This window comes from Mesoplodon bidens (genome assembly GCF_964165515.1).
Source record: "Mesoplodon bidens genome assembly, chromosome: 19".
Classification (NCBI taxonomy): Eukaryota; Metazoa; Chordata; class Mammalia; order Artiodactyla; family Ziphiidae; genus Mesoplodon; species Mesoplodon bidens.
This window is the reverse complement of record NC_138179.1, coordinates 43,969,415-43,987,669: the sequence shown is the minus strand read 5'-3', so window position 1 is coordinate 43,987,669 and position 18,255 is coordinate 43,969,415. Positions and strand designations below refer to the sequence as shown.

The 18,255-nt window shown below is 54.6% G+C and overlaps 3 protein-coding genes across 5 annotated transcripts; 1 reads left to right on the top strand and 2 right to left on the bottom strand.

Moving 5' to 3' along the window:
* Positions 1–632: 632 nt before the first annotated feature.
* On the bottom strand, positions 633–1,185 carry NPB (neuropeptide B). Its single transcript, XM_081219953.1, has 2 exons — positions 936–1,185; positions 633–854 (listed from the first exon to the last, which is right to left on the bottom strand). The coding sequence occupies exons 1-2, from the start codon at positions 1,176–1,178 to the stop codon at positions 726–728; spliced, it is 372 nt and encodes a 123-aa protein (XP_081076079.1). The 5' UTR covers positions 1,179–1,185; the 3' UTR covers positions 633–725.
* Positions 1,186–3,442: 2,257 nt separating this feature from the next.
* On the bottom strand, positions 3,443–8,537 carry ANAPC11 (anaphase promoting complex subunit 11). 3 transcript variants are annotated; one of them, XM_081219961.1, is made up of 3 exons: positions 8,420–8,537; positions 7,778–7,898; positions 3,443–3,790 (listed from the first exon to the last, which is right to left on the bottom strand). In XM_081219961.1, exons 2-3 carry the CDS (start codon positions 7,884–7,886, stop codon positions 3,645–3,647), a joined length of 255 nt encoding a protein of 84 aa, XP_081076087.1. In that variant the 5' UTR covers positions 7,887–7,898; positions 8,420–8,537; the 3' UTR covers positions 3,443–3,644. The 3 variants fall into 3 exon arrangements, with proteins under 3 accessions (XP_081076087.1, XP_081076085.1, XP_081076086.1); XM_081219959.1 differs by having other exon boundaries at positions 8,396–8,536; XM_081219960.1 differs by having other exon boundaries at positions 8,386–8,522.
* ALYREF (Aly/REF export factor) lies at positions 8,525–12,474 on the top strand. Its single transcript, XM_081219952.1, has 6 exons — positions 8,525–8,913; positions 9,372–9,503; positions 10,992–11,139; positions 11,709–11,772; positions 11,869–12,046; positions 12,140–12,474. Exons 1-6 carry the CDS (start codon positions 8,677–8,679, stop codon positions 12,152–12,154), a joined length of 774 nt encoding a protein of 257 aa, XP_081076078.1. The 5' UTR covers positions 8,525–8,676; the 3' UTR covers positions 12,155–12,474.
* The last annotated feature ends 5,781 nt before the right edge of the window (positions 12,475–18,255 follow it).

The window sequence follows — 18,255 nt, the reverse complement described above, 5'->3', positions numbered from 1 at the left end:
CTGCACATCTGGCTGCTCTCCCACTCCTGCTGGGCCCAGCCTATTCATTAATTCACTTGGCACAAGTATTGTCCTGTGCTGTGTACTTTGAAGAATTTTGGGGGGCTCCAAGAAGAGTGACCCCAGAGCTGCCCCTCTGGTAAGGGTGATCTTTGGTCTCAAGAAACCTAGGATTTGAGGCAGGAGGGCCTCCCGGTGTGGAGTGTTCAGGGGAAGCTTTTATAAGGCAGGACATTTGAGCTGACCTAACAGACTTGATGGCTAGTGGGCAACCCAGGCACCACCTCCTAGGAGGATCCAGGAGCTGCGTGGACAAAGGCAGGGAGGTGTCGGGCAAGGGCTGGAGGTGGGGGACATGGAGAGCAGCCTTGCAGAGCCAGATGTGGGGCTCCAGAAGATGTCTGGGGCCGATACAGCTGGAGGCCCAGCAGCATTTTGCCAGCAGTGGGGTTTGGGAGCTCCTGTGCAGGTGTTTCAGTGAAGCCTGTTGGCCTGAGGGCTCTAGTTGCTGTCTGTGCTCCTAGATGGCCAGAGTCCGGTTTGGAGATTCACAGGTACTTGCCCACTCCGTCTGCTGCCCACCCCCCCACAGAGGCTGCGAGTCTCATTCATTAAGCCATTTACTATGGGGATGGGTGGGCGGTACTGGGTACCATCTCGGGCAAGGGCGGGCCCCAGGGTGTGCCCGCGGGAGCCAAGTGAGGTCCACGTTCCGGGGTCGGGGTTCACGTGCTGCGACAGTCCGCGGCGCGGAATGACAGGAAGACGTCGGCCTTGCACTGGAAGATGGCTCGGCCGTCGGGGAGCCGCTCGCAGCTCTGCAGGTTCGGGGTAACGTCCTCGACGCACACGGCCTGGGGGCGGGGGGAGGATGAGGGGGCGCCCGCACCCCTCCAGCGCCCCGCGCCCCGCACCCTCCAGCGCCCAGTACTCACGAGGCTCCGCAGGCTGGGGCGCAGCTCCGGGAAGGCGCCAGCCCGTCCCGGGGGTCCCGTGCCCACGGGGGGCTCGGAGCGCCGCGCGTGCGGCGACCTGCGGAAGCCGGACAACAGCCCCGCCGCGCGGCCCACGGAGTAGTAGCCCGGCCCCGCCGCCTGCTTGTACCACGCGAGGCCGGGGGGCGCCAGCAGCAGGCACAGCGCCAAGGCGGCGGCCACCAGCATTGCGAGCCCGGCCATGGGGACGCGGGTGGCGGCGGGCGGCGGGGCGCGAAACAGCAGCACCGGCGCCTTATATCTGCGGCTGGGCGGGGCGAGGCGCGAGGGCGGACGCTGGGACGCAGGGGCTTCCCCATCCCAGAGGGAGAAGCCCCATGGGGTCTGCGCCTATTGGGCACAGGGGCGCGCTGGAGGAACAGATGGTTGAGAGCTTGGTGGTGATGAGACGCCCCCTTCTCCCCCACCCCGGCCCACCTCCCCGTTTCTGACCCTGCCTGCTCTTACTGGGCGGCGGCCCCCAGGCCTCTCCCACCAACCTTGGTCCCTCTTGGGTCTGGCCTCAGTGGGAGCAGGGGCAGCAGTGCTGCACTGAACCCTCAACCAGTCCGATGGCGCCCCAGCCCCGAGTCACCCCCGCAGGTCCCCAGCACTCATGAGGCTGGAGAGGGAGCCACTGACTGCACTGTGCCCAGGGGACAAACGAGCAGTTCCCACCCTAAAGGGGAACTGACCAGAGAACAAGGGCTTCTTGAGGAGGCACGGAAGTCTGGGAGGGCCTGGGGGCAGAAGTCAGTTTCAACAACTGGTCTGGTCCTCAGAGCTGATGGCAGGACAGGCAGAATGGCTCACAGGAGAGATGAAGGGAAGCCAGGGGAGAGCATTTGCAAAGGCAGGTGCTGTGATCCTGTGCCACCATGGCGGAGAGAGAGCTGAGGTTATGGGATCCTGAGAGGACCTGGTGTGGCCCCTGAGCTTCCCGGGAGGGGGCAGATGGCTGGACTCTGGGTGTGTGCAGGGCCTGGCAGGCAGCTGTGTGTCCAGCTCAAGGGGACCAAGCAGGCCCTGGGAGGACTGGGCTGGAACCCAGGAAAGAGTGGAGAGGAGCCCACCTGGCAGGGAAGTGGCAGTGGCCTGCCAGGAGGACCATGTGACCTGTGGCAAGCTGTGGACCCCTCTGGGGTGAGTGCACCTGTCCCAGTGCACGAAGGCTAAAAGCCTGGAGGCTGGGCTCAGGGTCTGGCACCCCAGGCATGTGGGTACTTCCTGTCACAGGAGAGCATTCCCCAGGGAAGGAAGAACTCCAGGGAGGGGAGGCGGACTGGGGGTAGGCCAGATGGAGGCCAGGCCCCCCAGTAGGATCCTCTACAGTTGCCATAGCCCACTTCCCAGTGAGGGCTGGTCTTCCTACTGGTTTGTGAACTCCTTGGTGACCCTGGATCCAGACACAGTGTAGACAGGCCCCTAGAGTAGAGGTGCTGCCTAGAACCTGGCAGCTAAATAGGAGCACCCAGGAGGCTGAACCCAAGGGTCCAAGATGGAGAGCACATAGCAGGTGACGTCAGCCATTAGGCTTACTCAGCCGCCCGTCCTCCTGCTGACACTTTCCAAACATCCTGGCCACGTGCCTTCCCAGGACAGACACCAGCACAAGGGCCCTGGCAGTTGGGTTTCTGGGCAATGAGCACATGACCTCCAGGTTCTGTGAGGGCTTCCTTTCCTCTGGGCACAATGTTCAGATGGGAAGCATGGTACCACATGGGTGACCATGCACTGCCCAGTCTTCTCGCCTGGGGACTGGGGACAGGTGGAGTAGTATAAACGTGCTCAGCAACCAGCTACAGGACAGTGGCCCCGAGGGGGGAGGTCATCGAGAATAGACTGGAAGGAGCCAGTGCTCACAAGACATGCAGCCTGCAGCAGTCTCCATCCAGAAGCTGCACAAGACCATTAGGTCTGGGACCGCTGCCCCCCAGCGGCCACCACCCCATGGGAGCTGTGGTGGAACAGAAGTGCTCAAAGATGTCCCAAGGGCTGTCCTTCCCTAGGAAGGGAGACCTTCAGACACCTGCAGACACATATCCTAATGTCAAGGACATCAGCCCTGACAAGGAGCTGGCTTTCAGTTGGAGCAGGGGAGAAAGGGATCAAGAAAACCCATCACAGCTGCTGTCTTGGCAGAGCCGTTTCAGCACCACCAGCACCTGCTCAGGGAAGGCCCACCGGCGGGAGGAACCACAGCAGTGGCCACCAGCTGTGTCCAGCCAGGGTCCTAACAACCAGCCTTAAGAGTGGTCCCCAGGCCTCCGCATGGCTAGGCTCTTCAAGCCGCTGAGCCCGTCCCTCCTGCCCCAGCTCCTCTGGCTGATCCCAAGCTCCTTCTCCTCCAGGGGATGTGACTCAGGGCCTCGCGGAAACACATCGAGATGTTTATTCATGAGACTTTTCATTTCAGCGCACACCAAGGCAGCCTCAGCACCAAGAAAACAAGCAACGGGAGGCCTCCGGCCAGGCTCATGTGATTTAATGAGTTTTACTTATTGGATAAAAGTGTCAATGTTGTGATGGAAAAAAACAAACGCAGCTCCAGTCCTCATTTCAACCCTGTCACAGCCCAAAGGGGACTGTCCCAGTGAAGACCATGGCCACCCAGAGCCACTGTGGGGGTGGGGCCGTCTCAGGGCGAGGGGGGAGTAGGGCAGTGCAGCCTCACTCCTTGAACTTCCACTCCTGGCGGCACATGGGGCAGTGCTGCTGCACCTGCTGCGCGTTGAGCCACTTGAGGATGCAGTGCATGTGGAAGCAGTGCGAGCACTGGCCCCACACCAGCGGGCAGTCGTCACCTGGCACCTTGCCTGCGGGAGGGATGAGAGGACCAGTGAGTCACAGAGCTCGGGACAAGCCAGGTGGGGGATGTGCACCCAGGGTGGCCTCGTGTCTGAGAGGACAGGTTTCAGGAGTGAAACCACGGATTCTGCCACGCAGCTGCCCCAGGTAAACATCTGCAAAGCCCACCCAGGCTGCTCCTGCTTCCACTCTCCCCTCCCAAGGGGGCGCAGCTCAGGGAGCTCAGCGGCAGGAACAGCTCTGGCCTGGCCCACATCCCCGCCCGCTGGCCTCCCAGGGGCTGGGCCCATCTGCAGACACACCACAGCTCTGCCACTATCACCTGGCACCTGTGATGCCAAGAAGGTTACATCAGTGTGTCAAGGAGCCCGCAGAGGTGACCCGCCTCTGAGCGGTGAACCATTCCTCTTGATCAAGGTGAAGTGGGCTGGGGTCTTGGGACCTAGACGGCTCCTTCCCTAGGCAGCAGGGACCCAGAGCAGTACCAGGGAGTGGGCTGGGGACACTGAGGTGCTTATGGCCCAGGCTGGTGGCAGCTGGGAGTGACACAGCACTACCTTCCATTTCCTTTCCGTTTCTAGCCTAAAAGGGTCCTATCTCCAAGGCCCAGGGTACCTGCTGCTGGCACTCCACCCCACACACCTGGAAATTCTACCTCCGTGGAGAGGGCCTGGCACAGAGAGGACAGGCTACACTGCCTGTCATCAAGAGAAACTAGCCTCTCTCTGATTTTCAAGAATCTAGAAAACCCCATCACGCAGCTGGTGCCAGCAGAGCACAATGACCTCCCCCAGCCTTGAGTCAGGTCCCCAAGAGCATTGAGGAGCTGCAGCTTGCTTCCTCCACCCTCTCTTAGGGGTGTCATTCCCCCAAATCATTGCCCTGGGGGCCCTTCACGCCTATCAAGCACGAGCTGTATCCAGATGTCACTAGTGCATAAACACAGTGGACCAGCTGGAAAAGCCAGGGTGAACAGGGTACATCTTGTCCACGAAGTGGTTCCTAAGTGCAGGTCTGAACCCCTGTGACCACAGGGCTGGTCTGGTCACCTGTGGTCCTGGTCCTCACTCTTGGCACCAAACACAGGGACAGCTGACTGTACGATGCGTTAAAGAGGTAACACAATGGCTGAGCCTCATGACAATGCTCTCAAAACCTAATGTAGCACCTGCTCCGAGCTGCACAAGCGGCTGGGAACCTGGCCTGTGCTCTCGTCCAACCTCACGGTGCTCCCGCAGCCTCCGTCACCCAATCTGACAGACAGGAAGCCAGGGCCACACGACTCATGAAGGCAGATGCCACTGCCTGAAGGGAGCAGGCCGACCAGGAGGCTGGTATGGGTGCCAGGTCTTATATATCCTTCAACGTCTGCTGAAAACATGCAGCTCCTTCCCAATTCCCAAGCAGCCCCTGCCCCACAGTGATACCTACACCCCATGGAGTCAGAAGGGATGGGCACTTCCATCTTTCTACTCTTTGGTTTGGAGCAGTGTTCCTCAATCTTTAAAAAAAATCCTTTCAATATCGAAATGCCACGCCCTTTCTGAAACTTTTATGACAAAACAACCAGAAAATAATTTACTTGGCAAATACAAAACGATCTAACTCACTCTGCTTCCCAGGCCAGGGCGGTGGGGTGAGTAGGACTCTGTGCCAGGAGCCCACAGGGTGTGACACCTGATTTATATTGGTTCCCACCCACCCAGGGTCTCTCCAACCTCAGCAGAACTATGCTTGGAATCACCCCTAACACATTAGAGTCCTTACAAACAGTCTGGAAGAGGCTGAGCAGGGGCCAGCCAGCCCTTTGGGGGGGGGACCCAGCCATCCTCTCCGTCTGAGGCAGGGCTCCTGGGGGCAGCCCGCCGGGGCATCTGAGAGCACAAGTGCAAGCCAACAGTGACTCATGCCAGTGCCGGTGGAATCTTCTTAACAAGACTTTCACTCCCAAAGCCCGGGGCCGAGGAGCAGATTTATGACAGCCTGAGTCACTCTGGATTCTCCACAAGAGTTCCATTTCAGCAGAGAAACCCAGTGTCACTTGATCTGTATAGAAAGCGCCCTGGGCTAGCCCAACACTTTGCTCATTACAACTGGCTCACTCTAACCTCGTAACCAGCAGGTCCAAAGTTCAGACTCTAAACCCCCTCTTCCTAGCAGCCAGCACACGTGAGCAAGCACCGCACACTGGGATGCGGCCCCTGGTCCCATCTCTGACACAAAGGCTCACTGGCCCACATTAGGCCAAGGGCATGGCCACATAAATGCTTCCGAGGACTTTTCTGTTCTGAGGTCACAATCTGCTGCTGAGGAAGTTGCAAGTACCTACCCACAGCCTGTGCTGTACCCTTAGGAAGGGTGGTTTTAAATGGATTAAACCAAGCCAGACCTTGTGCTTCTACTTTCCTTCCCTGTTATGTAAAACCTCATCAAGTAGAGCCAATCACTGATTTCCTAAGATTATATCCCACCTGTTTGATTAAATCAGGATAGACTAGCCCCTGGGTGATGAGATTTCCTCTCAGGAGATGTAAAGATTAAGACTAAGATAAAATGATATTTGCACTAAGATTCAATGATTTCAATTTCATGGTAAGAAACAAAAACCTATGATTATTCCAATGCTCACAGCCCCACAGTGACAGGCCTGGTCCCTGACTTCTCAGCAGTCCCCAAGTCCCACTTCTCTCTTGGGACCACCCTTGTCCCCTAGGCAAAGCCTCAGATCCTTTCACTTGGGTCTGACTAAAAACTAAATTCACTGGTGCAAAAATCTGGTGCAAAAATTCTGACCCAAATATATAACCAAACACTTTCACTTCACAGAATACAGTGGGGACAAAGGAATAATGCAAAAGACACCACCAAGAAGAAGTCTGATAAAACCCGAACGCAGGCATTCTGCAAGACAACACTTTCTGAAAGAATTAGATCTCTTTTTTAAAAAGGGAGAGAGAGGGCCTCCCTGGTGGCGCAATGGTTGAGAGTCCGCCTGCCGATGGGCCCGTGAGCCATGGCCGCTGAGCCTGAGCGTCCGGAGCCTGTGCTCCGCAACGGGAGAGGCCACAACAGTGAGAAGCCCGCATAACACTAAATAAATAAATAAATAAAAAATAAAAATAAAAAGGGAGAGAGAACTCGAAACAGAACTGTTCTAGATTACGTAGCAAAGGGACAAAGTGATCACACCTTGGGTCCTGGCTCACACCACCCAATAATAAAAACACATTTGGAAACAACTAAAGAAATCTGAACAAGGACTAGGAATGAGGGGCAACAGTTAAGAACTATCGTCATGTTATCTGATGTGACAAACAGTTGTGGGTAAAAGTCAGCACTACATTTAGAGACGCAGCTGAAGTGAGCGGGGTGAGGCTTCACATTTAGCATTAACTTTAAAACATCTGGGCAGGGCTTCCCTGGTGGCTCAGTGGTTGAGAGTCCGCCTGCCGATGCAGGGGACACGGGTTCGTGCCCCAGTCCAGGAGGATCCGACATGCCGCGGAGCGACTGGGCCCGTGAGCCATGGCCGCTGAGCCTGCGCGTCCGGAGCCTGTGCTCCGCAACGGGAGAGGCCACAGCAGTGAGAGGCCCGCGTACCGAAAAAAAAAAAAAAAAAAAAAAAAATCTGGGCAAAAATAAACAAATACGGACACATGTTACTCATTGCTCTATGTGCTGCATGGGGGATGACCTTATAACGTTACGTTTTTGTGTTCGCTTGAGAATTTTCAAATAAAAGGTTTTAACACAACTTTTTTGTTCTACGTGTCTCATAACGACTTCCATCAGGATAGGAAGCTGTGCTCTTTTTCTTACAAAACTTTTGACAGGGTCTTTGTACAAATATGGGCCCAAATAGCCTGGCTTTTCTCTATTAACTTTTCCTGGGGAAAGGAAACCAAACCCCAGGGACGCTGTGCAGGTATTTCTAGGGACACGCCAAAGCCGGAGGGTAGGCAAAGCTCGAGAGAGAGCGGGCAGGGGGCACTCACAGTCAGGGCAACAACCATTGAAGGCCATCCGGCAGATGCCGCAGTTCTCGTCGTTGGCCACCCAGAGCCAAGTGGCCACGCCGTTCCAGCACTTGATCTTCACCTTCATGGCGCGGGAAGCCTGAGGGGAGGAAAGAGACCACCAGCCTCCGTTGAGTCTTCAGAGCTACAGCACTTGGGAGCCAAAGAAGGAGTGCCGCCCCGAGCCAGAGGGTCAGCGCAGGCAGGAGTCGCCGCCGAAGGGCAGCACAAGCTGTCTACAAGGGGGCTGGGGCTGGGACCGACTCCTCGGGAGACCGGGACGCTCAAGGCGTCTGGCAACACCTCACTTCTGCGCGGGCGTCCAGAGAAAAGCGCGTCGGATTCCGTTAACAATTGCAAAAACGTGCTCTGCGCAACTTCCGAAAGGGACATGACTGATGGGGTGAGAGATGGAGACCCATGCCCGCTCTCTATGAGGTCACGCCGTAACAACCCCGGGCCAGGTCGCGCAAGCCGCACCCCCTCCCCGCCGCGGGACTGGGGTGTGGGGTCTGAGTGCGGTGGGGGAGGGGCAAGGGAGGAGCAAGGGAGGGTCGGCACGCCCGGCCCCGCCCCAACGGCCTCACCCCCGCAGACCTAATCGCGCGCTGCCCAACCCGCCTTCAGTTGGCAGCGCCGGCGCCGCGCGGGAACGTAGGTAAACGGCTGCGGCCGCGGCCCGGCAATTCTCAGCGGCGCCCGCCGAGCCCCTTGGCCCAGCGCGCACGCGCCGCCTCGCTCCTCGCCGACACCACCGACCCACAGCCAATCCACGGCCGCTCCGAGGACGCGGCACCGGAAAACCCCGCGCGGCGCAGGAAGTGACGCCCCGACGTGCTGACGCGCGGGCTCCAGCCGAGGCCGATTCCGCGCCCGCCATGGCCGACAAAATGGATATGTCTCTGGACGACATCATTAAACTGAACCGGAGCCAGCGAGGCGGCCGCGGCGGGGGCAGGGGCCGCGGCCGGGCCGGCTCCCAGGGCGGCCGCGGAGGCGGGGCGCAGGCCGCTGCGCGAGTGAACCGAGGCGGCGGACCCATTCGGAACCGGCCGGCCATCGCCCGCGGCGCGGCGGGCGGCGGCGGCAGAAACCGGCCGGCGCCCTACAGCAGGGTGAGTGCGGAGGCCGGGCGGCGGGCCGCGGCAGGGGAACGGGCCGGCGGCGCGGCGCAGGGGCGGGCGACCAGCCGGCCAACCGGGCTGAGGGGCGCGGGCGCCGGCCGGCCGAGCGGACGGGGAGGTCGCGCGCCGTCCGGGCTCCAAGGAGGAGACCCCGGCGGCCTTTGTCTTGGCTGGTCGCCCGGCCTCGTGGCGCCGGGGGCCGAAGGGCCGTTGGCGCGACCGCCCGGGAGACGGGAAGTTAGGTGGAGGGAAGTGAAAAGTTGCGGGACGTGTGGCCCCGACGGTCGGCTGCGGCCTGGCGTGGGCGGGAAGCGGGGGCTGCGGGTCTTCTACGCGCCTTCCTTCCTGCCGTGATGGGGGAGGGTCTTGCTATGACCGTGAGGTCGAGGGCCAGCCCTGGAGTGAGACTCACGGGTCTCTTTCTGTTCTTCTCTTTCCTTTTTCTTTAGCCGAAACAACTTCCTGACAAATGGCAACATGACCTTTTCGATAGCGGTTTTGGGGGTGGTGCCGGCGTGGAGACCGGTGGGAAATTGCTGGTGTCAAATCTGGATTTTGGAGTGTCTGACGCTGATATTCAGGTAAGGGACTGGAGCTTCTCGGTGGGCAGGTCACCCCGCACGGAATTGATTGTGGTGTTTGGGACGTAGCCCTGAATCCCCACCCACCTTAGGACAGTGAGCCCTCCCAGGCACCCAAGGGCTAGCCACTGTTCCCTGTAAGGGGCTCCAGGAATGCAAAGCAGAGGTCAAGCTAGAGTTGAAAGTCTGACCAGTGGGTCAGTTTGTGCTGGAAGACAGGCCCCCAGGTTAGTCTGAGGAGCCGCTGCTCTTCGTTACTAAGACGTGTTCTGTGGATGAAGGCCCTTTGCCTGAGCTTTTCTAACAGAAGCTTGGTTGAATGTGTGTCGTTCCTGTGTTATTGAAAGAATTAGGCTATTTGCCTTGTTTACTTTGTGCCTGTTTTAACGGTTTGTTGGGAGGAGAAAGCCTTTCTTTGGTAGAACTGACAAAGCACAGAAGCAGGATGGTGCCAGCGTCACTCTGGCTCCATTTGCCTTAAGGCCTATGTCTTATATGGAATTTTGTTCCCTGTCTTATTCTCACTTATTTTCATTCCCTGGGTTTTGTTAGTGGCATGATTCTCGAACTCATCTTTGGTTGAAACTTCGTTTTCTTCTTTCTTTTCTTTTTCTTTTCCTTTTTTTTTCTTTCTTTCTTTCTTTTTTTCCCCTTTGATTGAAGCCCAAAGGCATTTAAATTTGCTTTCTATAGTGGTATCTTGGGGGTCAGTCCAGGAGATGGCTGGGTCAGGGTACTGGGCCTTCCTGGGTTCAATTTCCCGGAGCCCAGCCACTTTACTTTACCGTGGGAGGACAGAGCAAGGCCGGTGAGCACTCACAGTGTCTCAACACTTTTTTTAAGGTGGTTTCTGGCATCCACTGGAAACCGCTTTTGGTGAACTCCACTTCCCGCTGTGTGCCTGCGGCCGGAGTAGCCCCACACTCTGGGTTCCCTCTCCAACTCCCAGCCTGCCTGAGGTCAGGGCAGTTTCCATGGCAGCGCTTGACTTCAGGCTTTGCGGCAGGCTTGAGTAGGAGGAGAGGGAAAGGTGAGCCAGAATCTGCCCTGGGGGAGGGGCTGGGTCAGGGCTCCCAGTCAGCGGGCCCTTGGAGCTGGTCCACAAGTGGATAGAGCCCCTTGCTCTGTGATCTTGACCTTTGCTGCTTCTTGGCACAGTCCTTGGGTGTGTTGTAAACTTTCCTTTTTGAAGAAGATAGCGACTTAATCTTGTGCCCTTCACTGGTGGGCTTTGTGATCCTTTACCTGCATCGTGGTGCAGATGTCAGGTCCCCAAGTGGGCAGGAGCCCTCGGGCCCAACTGCTCTTGGAAATCGTTGTCCCACCTGTCCCATCCCATACCCCAGATCCCACTACCACTGCCCTGCCCCCAACATGTATGTCTGCCTCCCAGGGAAATACCCCAAAGCAGTTCACACTTCCAAGGAGTGTCCCTGGGGCGCCAGAAGAAAAACTGCTTTGCTGACAACTGCTCTTTCTGACTCTCAGGAACTCTTTGCTGAATTTGGAACTCTGAAGAAGGCTGCTGTGCACTACGACCGATCCGGCCGCAGTTTAGGAACAGCTGATGTGCACTTTGAGCGGAAGGCAGATGCACTAAAAGCTATGAAACAGTACAACGGTGTCCCTTTGGATGGTGCGTTTGGGATCGGCCCAGAAAGGCTACAACACTGTAGCCAGTTTGTGGAGCCTGGGGCTGGCCCCAGCCCTGCAGGAGTAGGACACCCTGTACCTGAGGACACTTTGCATTCGCCCCTTTGTCTCTCTCTTCCATTCTGCCACTTCTCATGCTACCCCGTACATCTGGACCAACCTCTTGTGAACCCCCATCCAGCAAGCTACGTCCCTCCCCTCCTTCAGCTCCTTCCGGAAGATTCACTTCTGTGAAGCCTTCTCAGAACCACCATAGTACACCTCTGAGTACGGGGCTGTAGTCGTAGAGACAAAGGTACTTTTCCGCTTGTGAGCACCCCGACACCTGACACACCCACCTACGCTGGGTGAGAAGGAGCAAGGAGGCGCTGGTGGGGCTGTTGTTGGCAACATTTCGTTCTCCCACCAACATCTCCAGGCTGTTGCTCTTGTTGGGAGCATTGAGATGCACAGCGCCCCTTTCTAGTGCTTGCATGGAGGCCAGGGTGTGTGCCACCAGCAGGCCTCAGAGCCCTCTAACAGGAGCTGGCCCTCTTGTGTTCTCTGCCACAGGCCGCCCCATGAACATTCAGCTCGTCACCTCACAGATTGACACACAGCGGAGACCTGCACAGAGGTGAGTTTGGGGCCTCTGGGCAGGGCTGGCCCGTGGGTGTCCACTTACCCCGCAGGCCTCTCCAGGCTCGTGAGCAAGTTCCCTTTTTTTTGCTAGTGTAAACAGAGGCGGGATGACTAGAAACCGTGGTTCGGGAGGTTTTGGTGGTGGCGGTGGCACCCGGAGAGGCACCCGTGGAGGCAGCCGGGGCAGAGGCAGAGGAACCGGCAGGAGTTCAAAGCAGCAGCTTTCTGCAGAGGAATTGGACGCCCAGCTGGATGCTTATAATGCAAGAGTAAGTCCCAGAGGAAGACTGGGTGGGGGCCGGTCAAAGACCAACTGGACGAGGACCTCATTTTGAGCGAGAACCTCTCTTCCTCTGTTTCAGATGGACACCAGTTAAACAGACCGGCAAATCCGTGCATGGACCAGGACCCGGAAGTCTCGTCCGTGCTCCCTGGTGGGAGGGGTGACAGACTAGGGCTGTGTGGCCAATGATGGATTTGTTTCTTTTATGTTTAAATATAGGATTTAAAATTCATGTAAAGGTTTCTTTTTTTTTTTTTTTCCTTTTTTTTTTTTTTTTTTTTTCCTTTTTAAATTCTGAAACAGACCTGTTTTGTACTGAGTTATTTTTGGGATAAATTTTACTGGTTGCTGTTGTGGAGAAGGTGGTGTTTTCACCTTTGCCATAATAAAATAGAAATGTGTGTAGAACTGGAACTGTTCAATTCATTTCACTCTTGGAGTCCTCACCTGGGCCAGGACTCTGGTATGGTCTGGCGGGCAGGAGGGACACAGGATCTGAGGAGGAAATGGGGCAGGCCTGCCAGGCACATGGCACTTGGCCTGCAGGTTGGAGTTAGTCCTGCAGGAGGATGGTGGCTGCCGCTCTCCCACCTCTGTTCCCGCAGATCCGAACTCCTTTCTCTCCACCCCCAACCTCGGTAGGTGGGAGGATGTGGAGCAGTGGTCCTCCGCCTGCAGCTGCCTGTGCACTGCCTGCACTGCCAGGTGAGGGGCAGGGTGGGGAAGGGCGGGGTGCCCTGTGTTTCTGCCAGATTTCAGATGGCTTCTGGGTTAAACTGTTCCTTTCCTTCTGATGCTCTGGTTCTCAGAAATGTGATTTAGCAGTTCTGACTTTGCAACATAATCCCCTCGTGTTTCTCGTCTTTTGTGTCATCAAGGAAGGAGCACTGTGTTAGGGTGTTTTCTTAGTTACGTAGTTGGTGATGTAGCTAGTGGGAGCTGCGGAAGAATATAACTTGATCTGCAGAGAACTGGAGGGGCTGGCAGACACGGGTGCCCATCTGGACCACTCCTGGGACAGGATAGAGCTGGACAGTGACGTCACATGCTCGAACGCCAGTGACTTGCCATGCAGTTTCTGTGGTTCAGGAGGGGCCGAGATCCCTGTGGGATGCAGGCCACGGACACCCCTTTGTGCCCCCTCTCCTGAGGGCATGCCTGTGAGCTACTCACAGGGTCGTGGTTCTGTGGCTCACAGGTACATTCCAGGGTGGGGTGGGAGGGGGAACCTTTATCACCTGATGCTGGGCTGGTTAGAACATGGTGACAGCTTTTTGAGAATAGACTGTGGGAAGGGGTGGGTGGGGGCCTGCAGAATGGAGCTCAGAGTCACCCCAGCCTTATGGCAGCCATCGGTTCTTCCGGAGGCAGCTGCCATGGCCCGCAACTCGGGAGGCTTCCAGGCTTCCATGTTTGGGATGGAGCTGGAGTGAATCACGAGGAAGGGGTGTGATTAAGGGGTGGCCCTTTTAACTCAGTTACCGAGCTATCACTGCAGAGCCAGCGGCTGCCACTTGAGCTGCCTGAGCCATGTCAGGCACTTAATGGAAAGATGGGTGAGGTGACTCATCCCTGCCCTCAGAGGAGCCCAGTCTAACGGGAAAGGGATCGTCCAGGGCCTGGCTTTAGGTGCCGTGGTCATGAGGGGTGGGTGTGGTAGAGGTCGGACCATCTGGGCAGAGCTGGGCAGCATCCCTGAGGAGGTGGCCTTGGGCTAAGCAGGCACGTTCCAGGCAAGGAGACTGCTTTCTGGATGTTGGGAGAGGCGGTAGGACATCTTTCTCCGCTCCGCCTGGAAGCTGAAGAGCACCTGACTGAGAGGTGCGCTGGGCCCAGGCCAGAGGCTTTAAATGGGGGGACTAGTGGCCCCTGGGATGGGGAGCCGTGGGCTGTTGGCTCAGGTGTTTAGAGCTAGTGATGGCCAGGATTTGGGGGCTTGTGGGGCATCGTGAGAGGTGGCCAAGGGGTGCTGCATGGGAGGAAGATGTCGTTAGTGAAGAGAAAGTTTCAGGAAGAAAGCAGGCCAAGGACAGGGGCCGTGCTCAGTGGTGGGTCCAAGTGGGCAGAAACACCGGATGTGGGTAGGCGTCCAGATGTGGACCCAAACGAGAGTTGCTTTGAGCTGGATGTGTCTGACCTGGAAATTGGCTTGGGGACACTAGCTGGAGGCGACAGGCCTAGGGAGGGGGTGACGTCATGGTTGCTGGAGGCCTGTGGTGGGGAGGCGACTGAGTCAAAAAGCCTGTGTTTGGGCAGGGAGCTGAGAGAAGCCTCCCCATCACTTTAATCCTCAGTCTCCTTATTTGTGGAATGGGAAACCTCACATTACTTCAAGGGCTGGAGGACCATGTGCTTTGCTGTTCACGTAGGGATACTCTTGGAAAGAAGGGACTGGTGAGTGTGCAGGGGCAGCTTCTGTGCTCCAAGGCAAATCGGGCTCCTGGTCACTTGAGGGCAGCGCTGGGTGTCCCCGTGATAGCACTTCATCCCCCACAATACTGGTCGAATGAGTGAAAGGATGAAATAGACTTGGTGCTCTTGCACGTTTTCTCCTTCACGTTCTTTGCTCAGACGCTGGATTGCAGTCTCACAGACCGGGTGGATGGGGCTCTCCCTGTTGCTGGGTCAGGCCCCCACTGGGATGCGCCCCAGCCCACCTCCCACCATGTGGTCTGAGTGGAAAGCTCAGTGATTGGTCCAGGAGTGGCAACACGCCTCGCCTGGCTGGTCAGTTAGTCTTCAGGAGTTTCAAAGGTGTTGAGAAGAAAGCCAGCGCCAGGTAGGGTGGCACACCCACAGGGACTGGGGCTTCTGGGCTCTGATGGGACGCTCAAGTGGAGAGGAGCCACTCAGCTCCTGGGTGTGTTCCTGACGTTTGCTTGATTGAGCAAAGATACACGTGGTTTACAGAGCAACGTGGATAATGAGGAACAGCCCTGTCCCTTGGCAGGTGATGTGAAACCCAGCAGGAGCCAAGGTGCCAGAGTCGTTGAATAGTTGTCACACTCAGACGTGGTTTGAAATACCGGAAGAGGAACGTTGCTATGTCTGTGCTCAGCAGCAGTTCTCTAAGCAAGGGTTTTGTTCTTGCATGCAGGGAGCTGAGGCTCTAATACAGGAAACAAAAATGAGAAATTATAGTACAGTCTAACAACTACAATAGAAATAAGTGAAGCAGAACATAGAGCATTTCTGTTCTGCTGGAACGTAGATTCCAATGGGGGAAAGGTGGGAAAAGTGAAATACAGGATGTCAGGTGGTGACAAGGCTGTGTAGGAAAACAGAGCAGAGGGTGGTAAGGAGTAGGGAGAGGCCTTTGCTGATGAGGTGGAGGTGTGAGCATCTGGATATTTGGAGGGGAGCCTTGCTGGCAGAGAGAAAAGCAAGTGCAAAGGTCCTGGGGTGAGAACGCCAGGACAAGCCAGAGCCTAAGCGTGGCTGGGTGGAGGGGGCAGAGGTCGTGGGGCCTCACTACTGGCTTCTGTGCTGGGCTTTGAAGGAAGTAGCCCTGTGGGGGCATCTACCAGAGGTGCAGCCTGGCCTGGGGAGGGGCCGCCAGGGCTAGCATTTGGAGACTGACGTGGGTGACATCCATAGACAATGGAAAAGCAGAGATGATGGAGTGGGCTTTTGTGTTTTTGTTTCAATGTGTATGGAATGTGAAGTACTCTTAAGAGCACTAGTTTTTTAACTGAAAAAAAAACACATTCAGTCAGTACAAAAGGGTAATGATGTAAACAGTTGCCTTCCCAGCATTGTCCAGACGAGACCCTTGTTACTGCAGGATTTTTTTTTTTTAATGAGAGCTTTATTAACATGTAATTGACATACCATAGTTAACCCATTTACAGTAATTCTACTACATTCACAGAGTCACAAATCCACCACCACATTCAAATTCCAGAATATTCTCATTACCCCAAAAAGAAACCCATTAGCTGTCATGCCTCAGTTCCCCTCTCTCAGCCTCCACTTGTCCACTTTCCGTCTCTGTGGATTTGCCTGTTCCGGACATTTCATAGAAATGGATTTATACAATATGTGACCTCAGTGTCTGGCTTCTTTACTCAGCATAATGTCTTTGAGGTTCATCCTTGTTATAGCCTGTGTTAGTATCCAGTCCTTTTTCTTGCCGAATACCCTGTGGTGGTTATTTCACATTTTGTTTTATCCGTTCATCAGTTGATAGATATTTGGGTTGTATCTACTTTTTGGCTATTGAAATAATGCTGCTGTGAGCATCTATGTACACATTTTTATGTGGAGGTACTTTTCAGTTCCTGTGGAGTGGAATTGCTGGGTCATAAAGCAACTAAGTTTAACTTTTTGAGGAGTCGTGGATCTTTCCACAGCAGCTGCACCACCTTCCATTCCAAACAGCAGTGATAATTTCCAATTTCCCCACTTCCTTGCCAGTAGTTGCCGTCTATTTTTTCTATTTTAGCCATCGATAGGGTGTGAAGTGGGATCTCATTGTGGTTTTGCTTTGCAGTTCCTTTTCTTTATAATCTTTCTTTTTTAAATGTCTGGATTGCATAATAGTTATCATGGATAACACGTTCCTCCCTGGACAATTTGGAGGCCTTTCCTTGCAAACACTCATAGCCTAAATGGAATTGAATGTCCTGTTATAATCACCAACATTCATCACATTCAACAAAATAAAATTGTAAAAGGTTGATTTAGTTGAACATGATGAGTGCCTGTACTCCAGTTTTACAAAGATGAATACAGAGATCTCTTTATATTACCTGTATTCTTTAGATTTTGTAGAAATGCTCAATCAGAAATGATGTGATCTCCTTGAAATTGACATAGCTAGCATCTTCCCTAATCATTTCTATTAAAGTCAGCCTATTTCTCCATTTAACTGTGCATGTTCTTAAGTGTCATTTTGTAATTTTGATATTCAGATTTATAGAAAAGAAGTGAGAATCATACAAAGAATTCCTGGATCCTCACCCAGACCCCCAGATGGAACCCCATTCCTCTTCATTCTCTGTTTTTTCTGAACTGATGGAGAGTAAGTTGCAGCAGAATGCCACTATACCCCTAAATCCCTCCACGTGTATGTCTTTAAAAATAAGGACATCATCTTACATCAGACCTTAACACTTGATAACAATACCGTTATCTGAACCACAGACCTTATTCAAGTTTAGCCAGCTGACCTAATAGCCTGTGTTGTAAATGCTTTCCCTGGTTCACATGGAAGAGGAATGCCTGGGCCACTACCTTGAGCTAAAGATGTCTGTAGTCGTCTGTAACTGGTAGTACTTAGCCTTTTCGTGTCTTTCATGACCTTGACACTGTTTGAAGATCAGTCTCATTGGGGATTGTTTTGCCTCGTTATGATTAGTCCAGGGTTATGTATTCCAGGCAAGAATACCACTGAAAGTGTTGCCCATGGGGTACAGCATGGTGGTCTATCTGTCTCATTACCCATGCTGTGACCTTGCTTGTGTGGTTCAGTAGGAGCTGCCAGGCTTCTGGACTGTAGTGCTATCCTTCTCCCCTTTATAATCTGGAAATTTATTGGAGGAGAACTTTGAGACTAAATGAATACTTGTTTCTCACCTCATTTTGCCTGCTGATTTTAGCATCCTATGATGCAATAATTATTAATTATGGTGTTTAATGGTGAGTTTTTTACATTTCCCCCATTCTTTCAACATTAATTGGAATTCTTTTCTAAGAAAGAGCAGTCCCTTCACCATTTATTTGCTTATGTACATCAGTATGGACTTGTGGGTATTTATTTGATTCTATGAGTCATAATCTGGTAACTGTTAACTCTTGCTCAGACTGTTAGGATTCCTCCTGTGCCCTTTTGACATGCCGTGTCCTTTTTTTTTTGGCTGCGTTATACGCAGCATGTGGGATCTTAGTTCCCCAACCAGGGATCGAACCCGTACCCCCTTGCAGTGGAAGTGCAGAGTCTTAACCGCTGCACTGCCAGGCAAGACCGCCATGTCCTTTTTAAAGCACTTCCTGACTTTCTGGCCCCAGGAGAGGCTCCAGGCTCACCTTCTAGTCCCTGGCTCCTTTTATGGAGACTGGTATTTAGCAACCAAGATCTGGATATTGGGTGTGCTCATTGCTACTGAGCTGTTGTTGGTTCTGAGCCCTCTCATGACAGAGCTAGGAACTATATATGCTAATTCATGCATACACATCTATATTCATTTCTGTATC

Bases quoted from the DNA above. Each gene is read 5' to 3' on its own strand.
- NPB (XM_081219953.1), bottom strand. From the start codon at position 1,178: ATGGCCGGGCTCGCAATGCTGGTGGCCGCCGCCTTGGCGCTGTGCCTG. The intron at 855-935 runs GTGAGTACTGGG...CCCCGCCCCCAG, and splicing joins GCCCCAGCCTGCGGAGCCTC to GCCGTGTGCGTCGAGGACGT.
- ANAPC11 (XM_081219961.1), bottom strand. From the start codon at position 7,886: ATGAAGGTGAAGATCAAGTGCTGGAACGGCGTGGCCACTTGGCTCTGG. The intron at 3,791-7,777 runs GTGAGTGCCCCC...TCCCTCCCGCAG, and splicing joins CAATGGTTGTTGCCCTGACT to GCAAGGTGCCAGGTGACGAC.
- ALYREF (XM_081219952.1), top strand. From the start codon at position 8,677: ATGGCCGACAAAATGGATATGTCTCTGGACGACATCATTAAACTGAAC. The intron at 11,140-11,708 runs GTGCGTTTGGGA...TCTCTGCCACAG, and splicing joins CAACGGTGTCCCTTTGGATG to GCCGCCCCATGAACATTCAG. The intron at 11,773-11,868 runs GTGAGTTTGGGG...TTTTTTTGCTAG, and splicing joins CAGCGGAGACCTGCACAGAG to TGTAAACAGAGGCGGGATGA.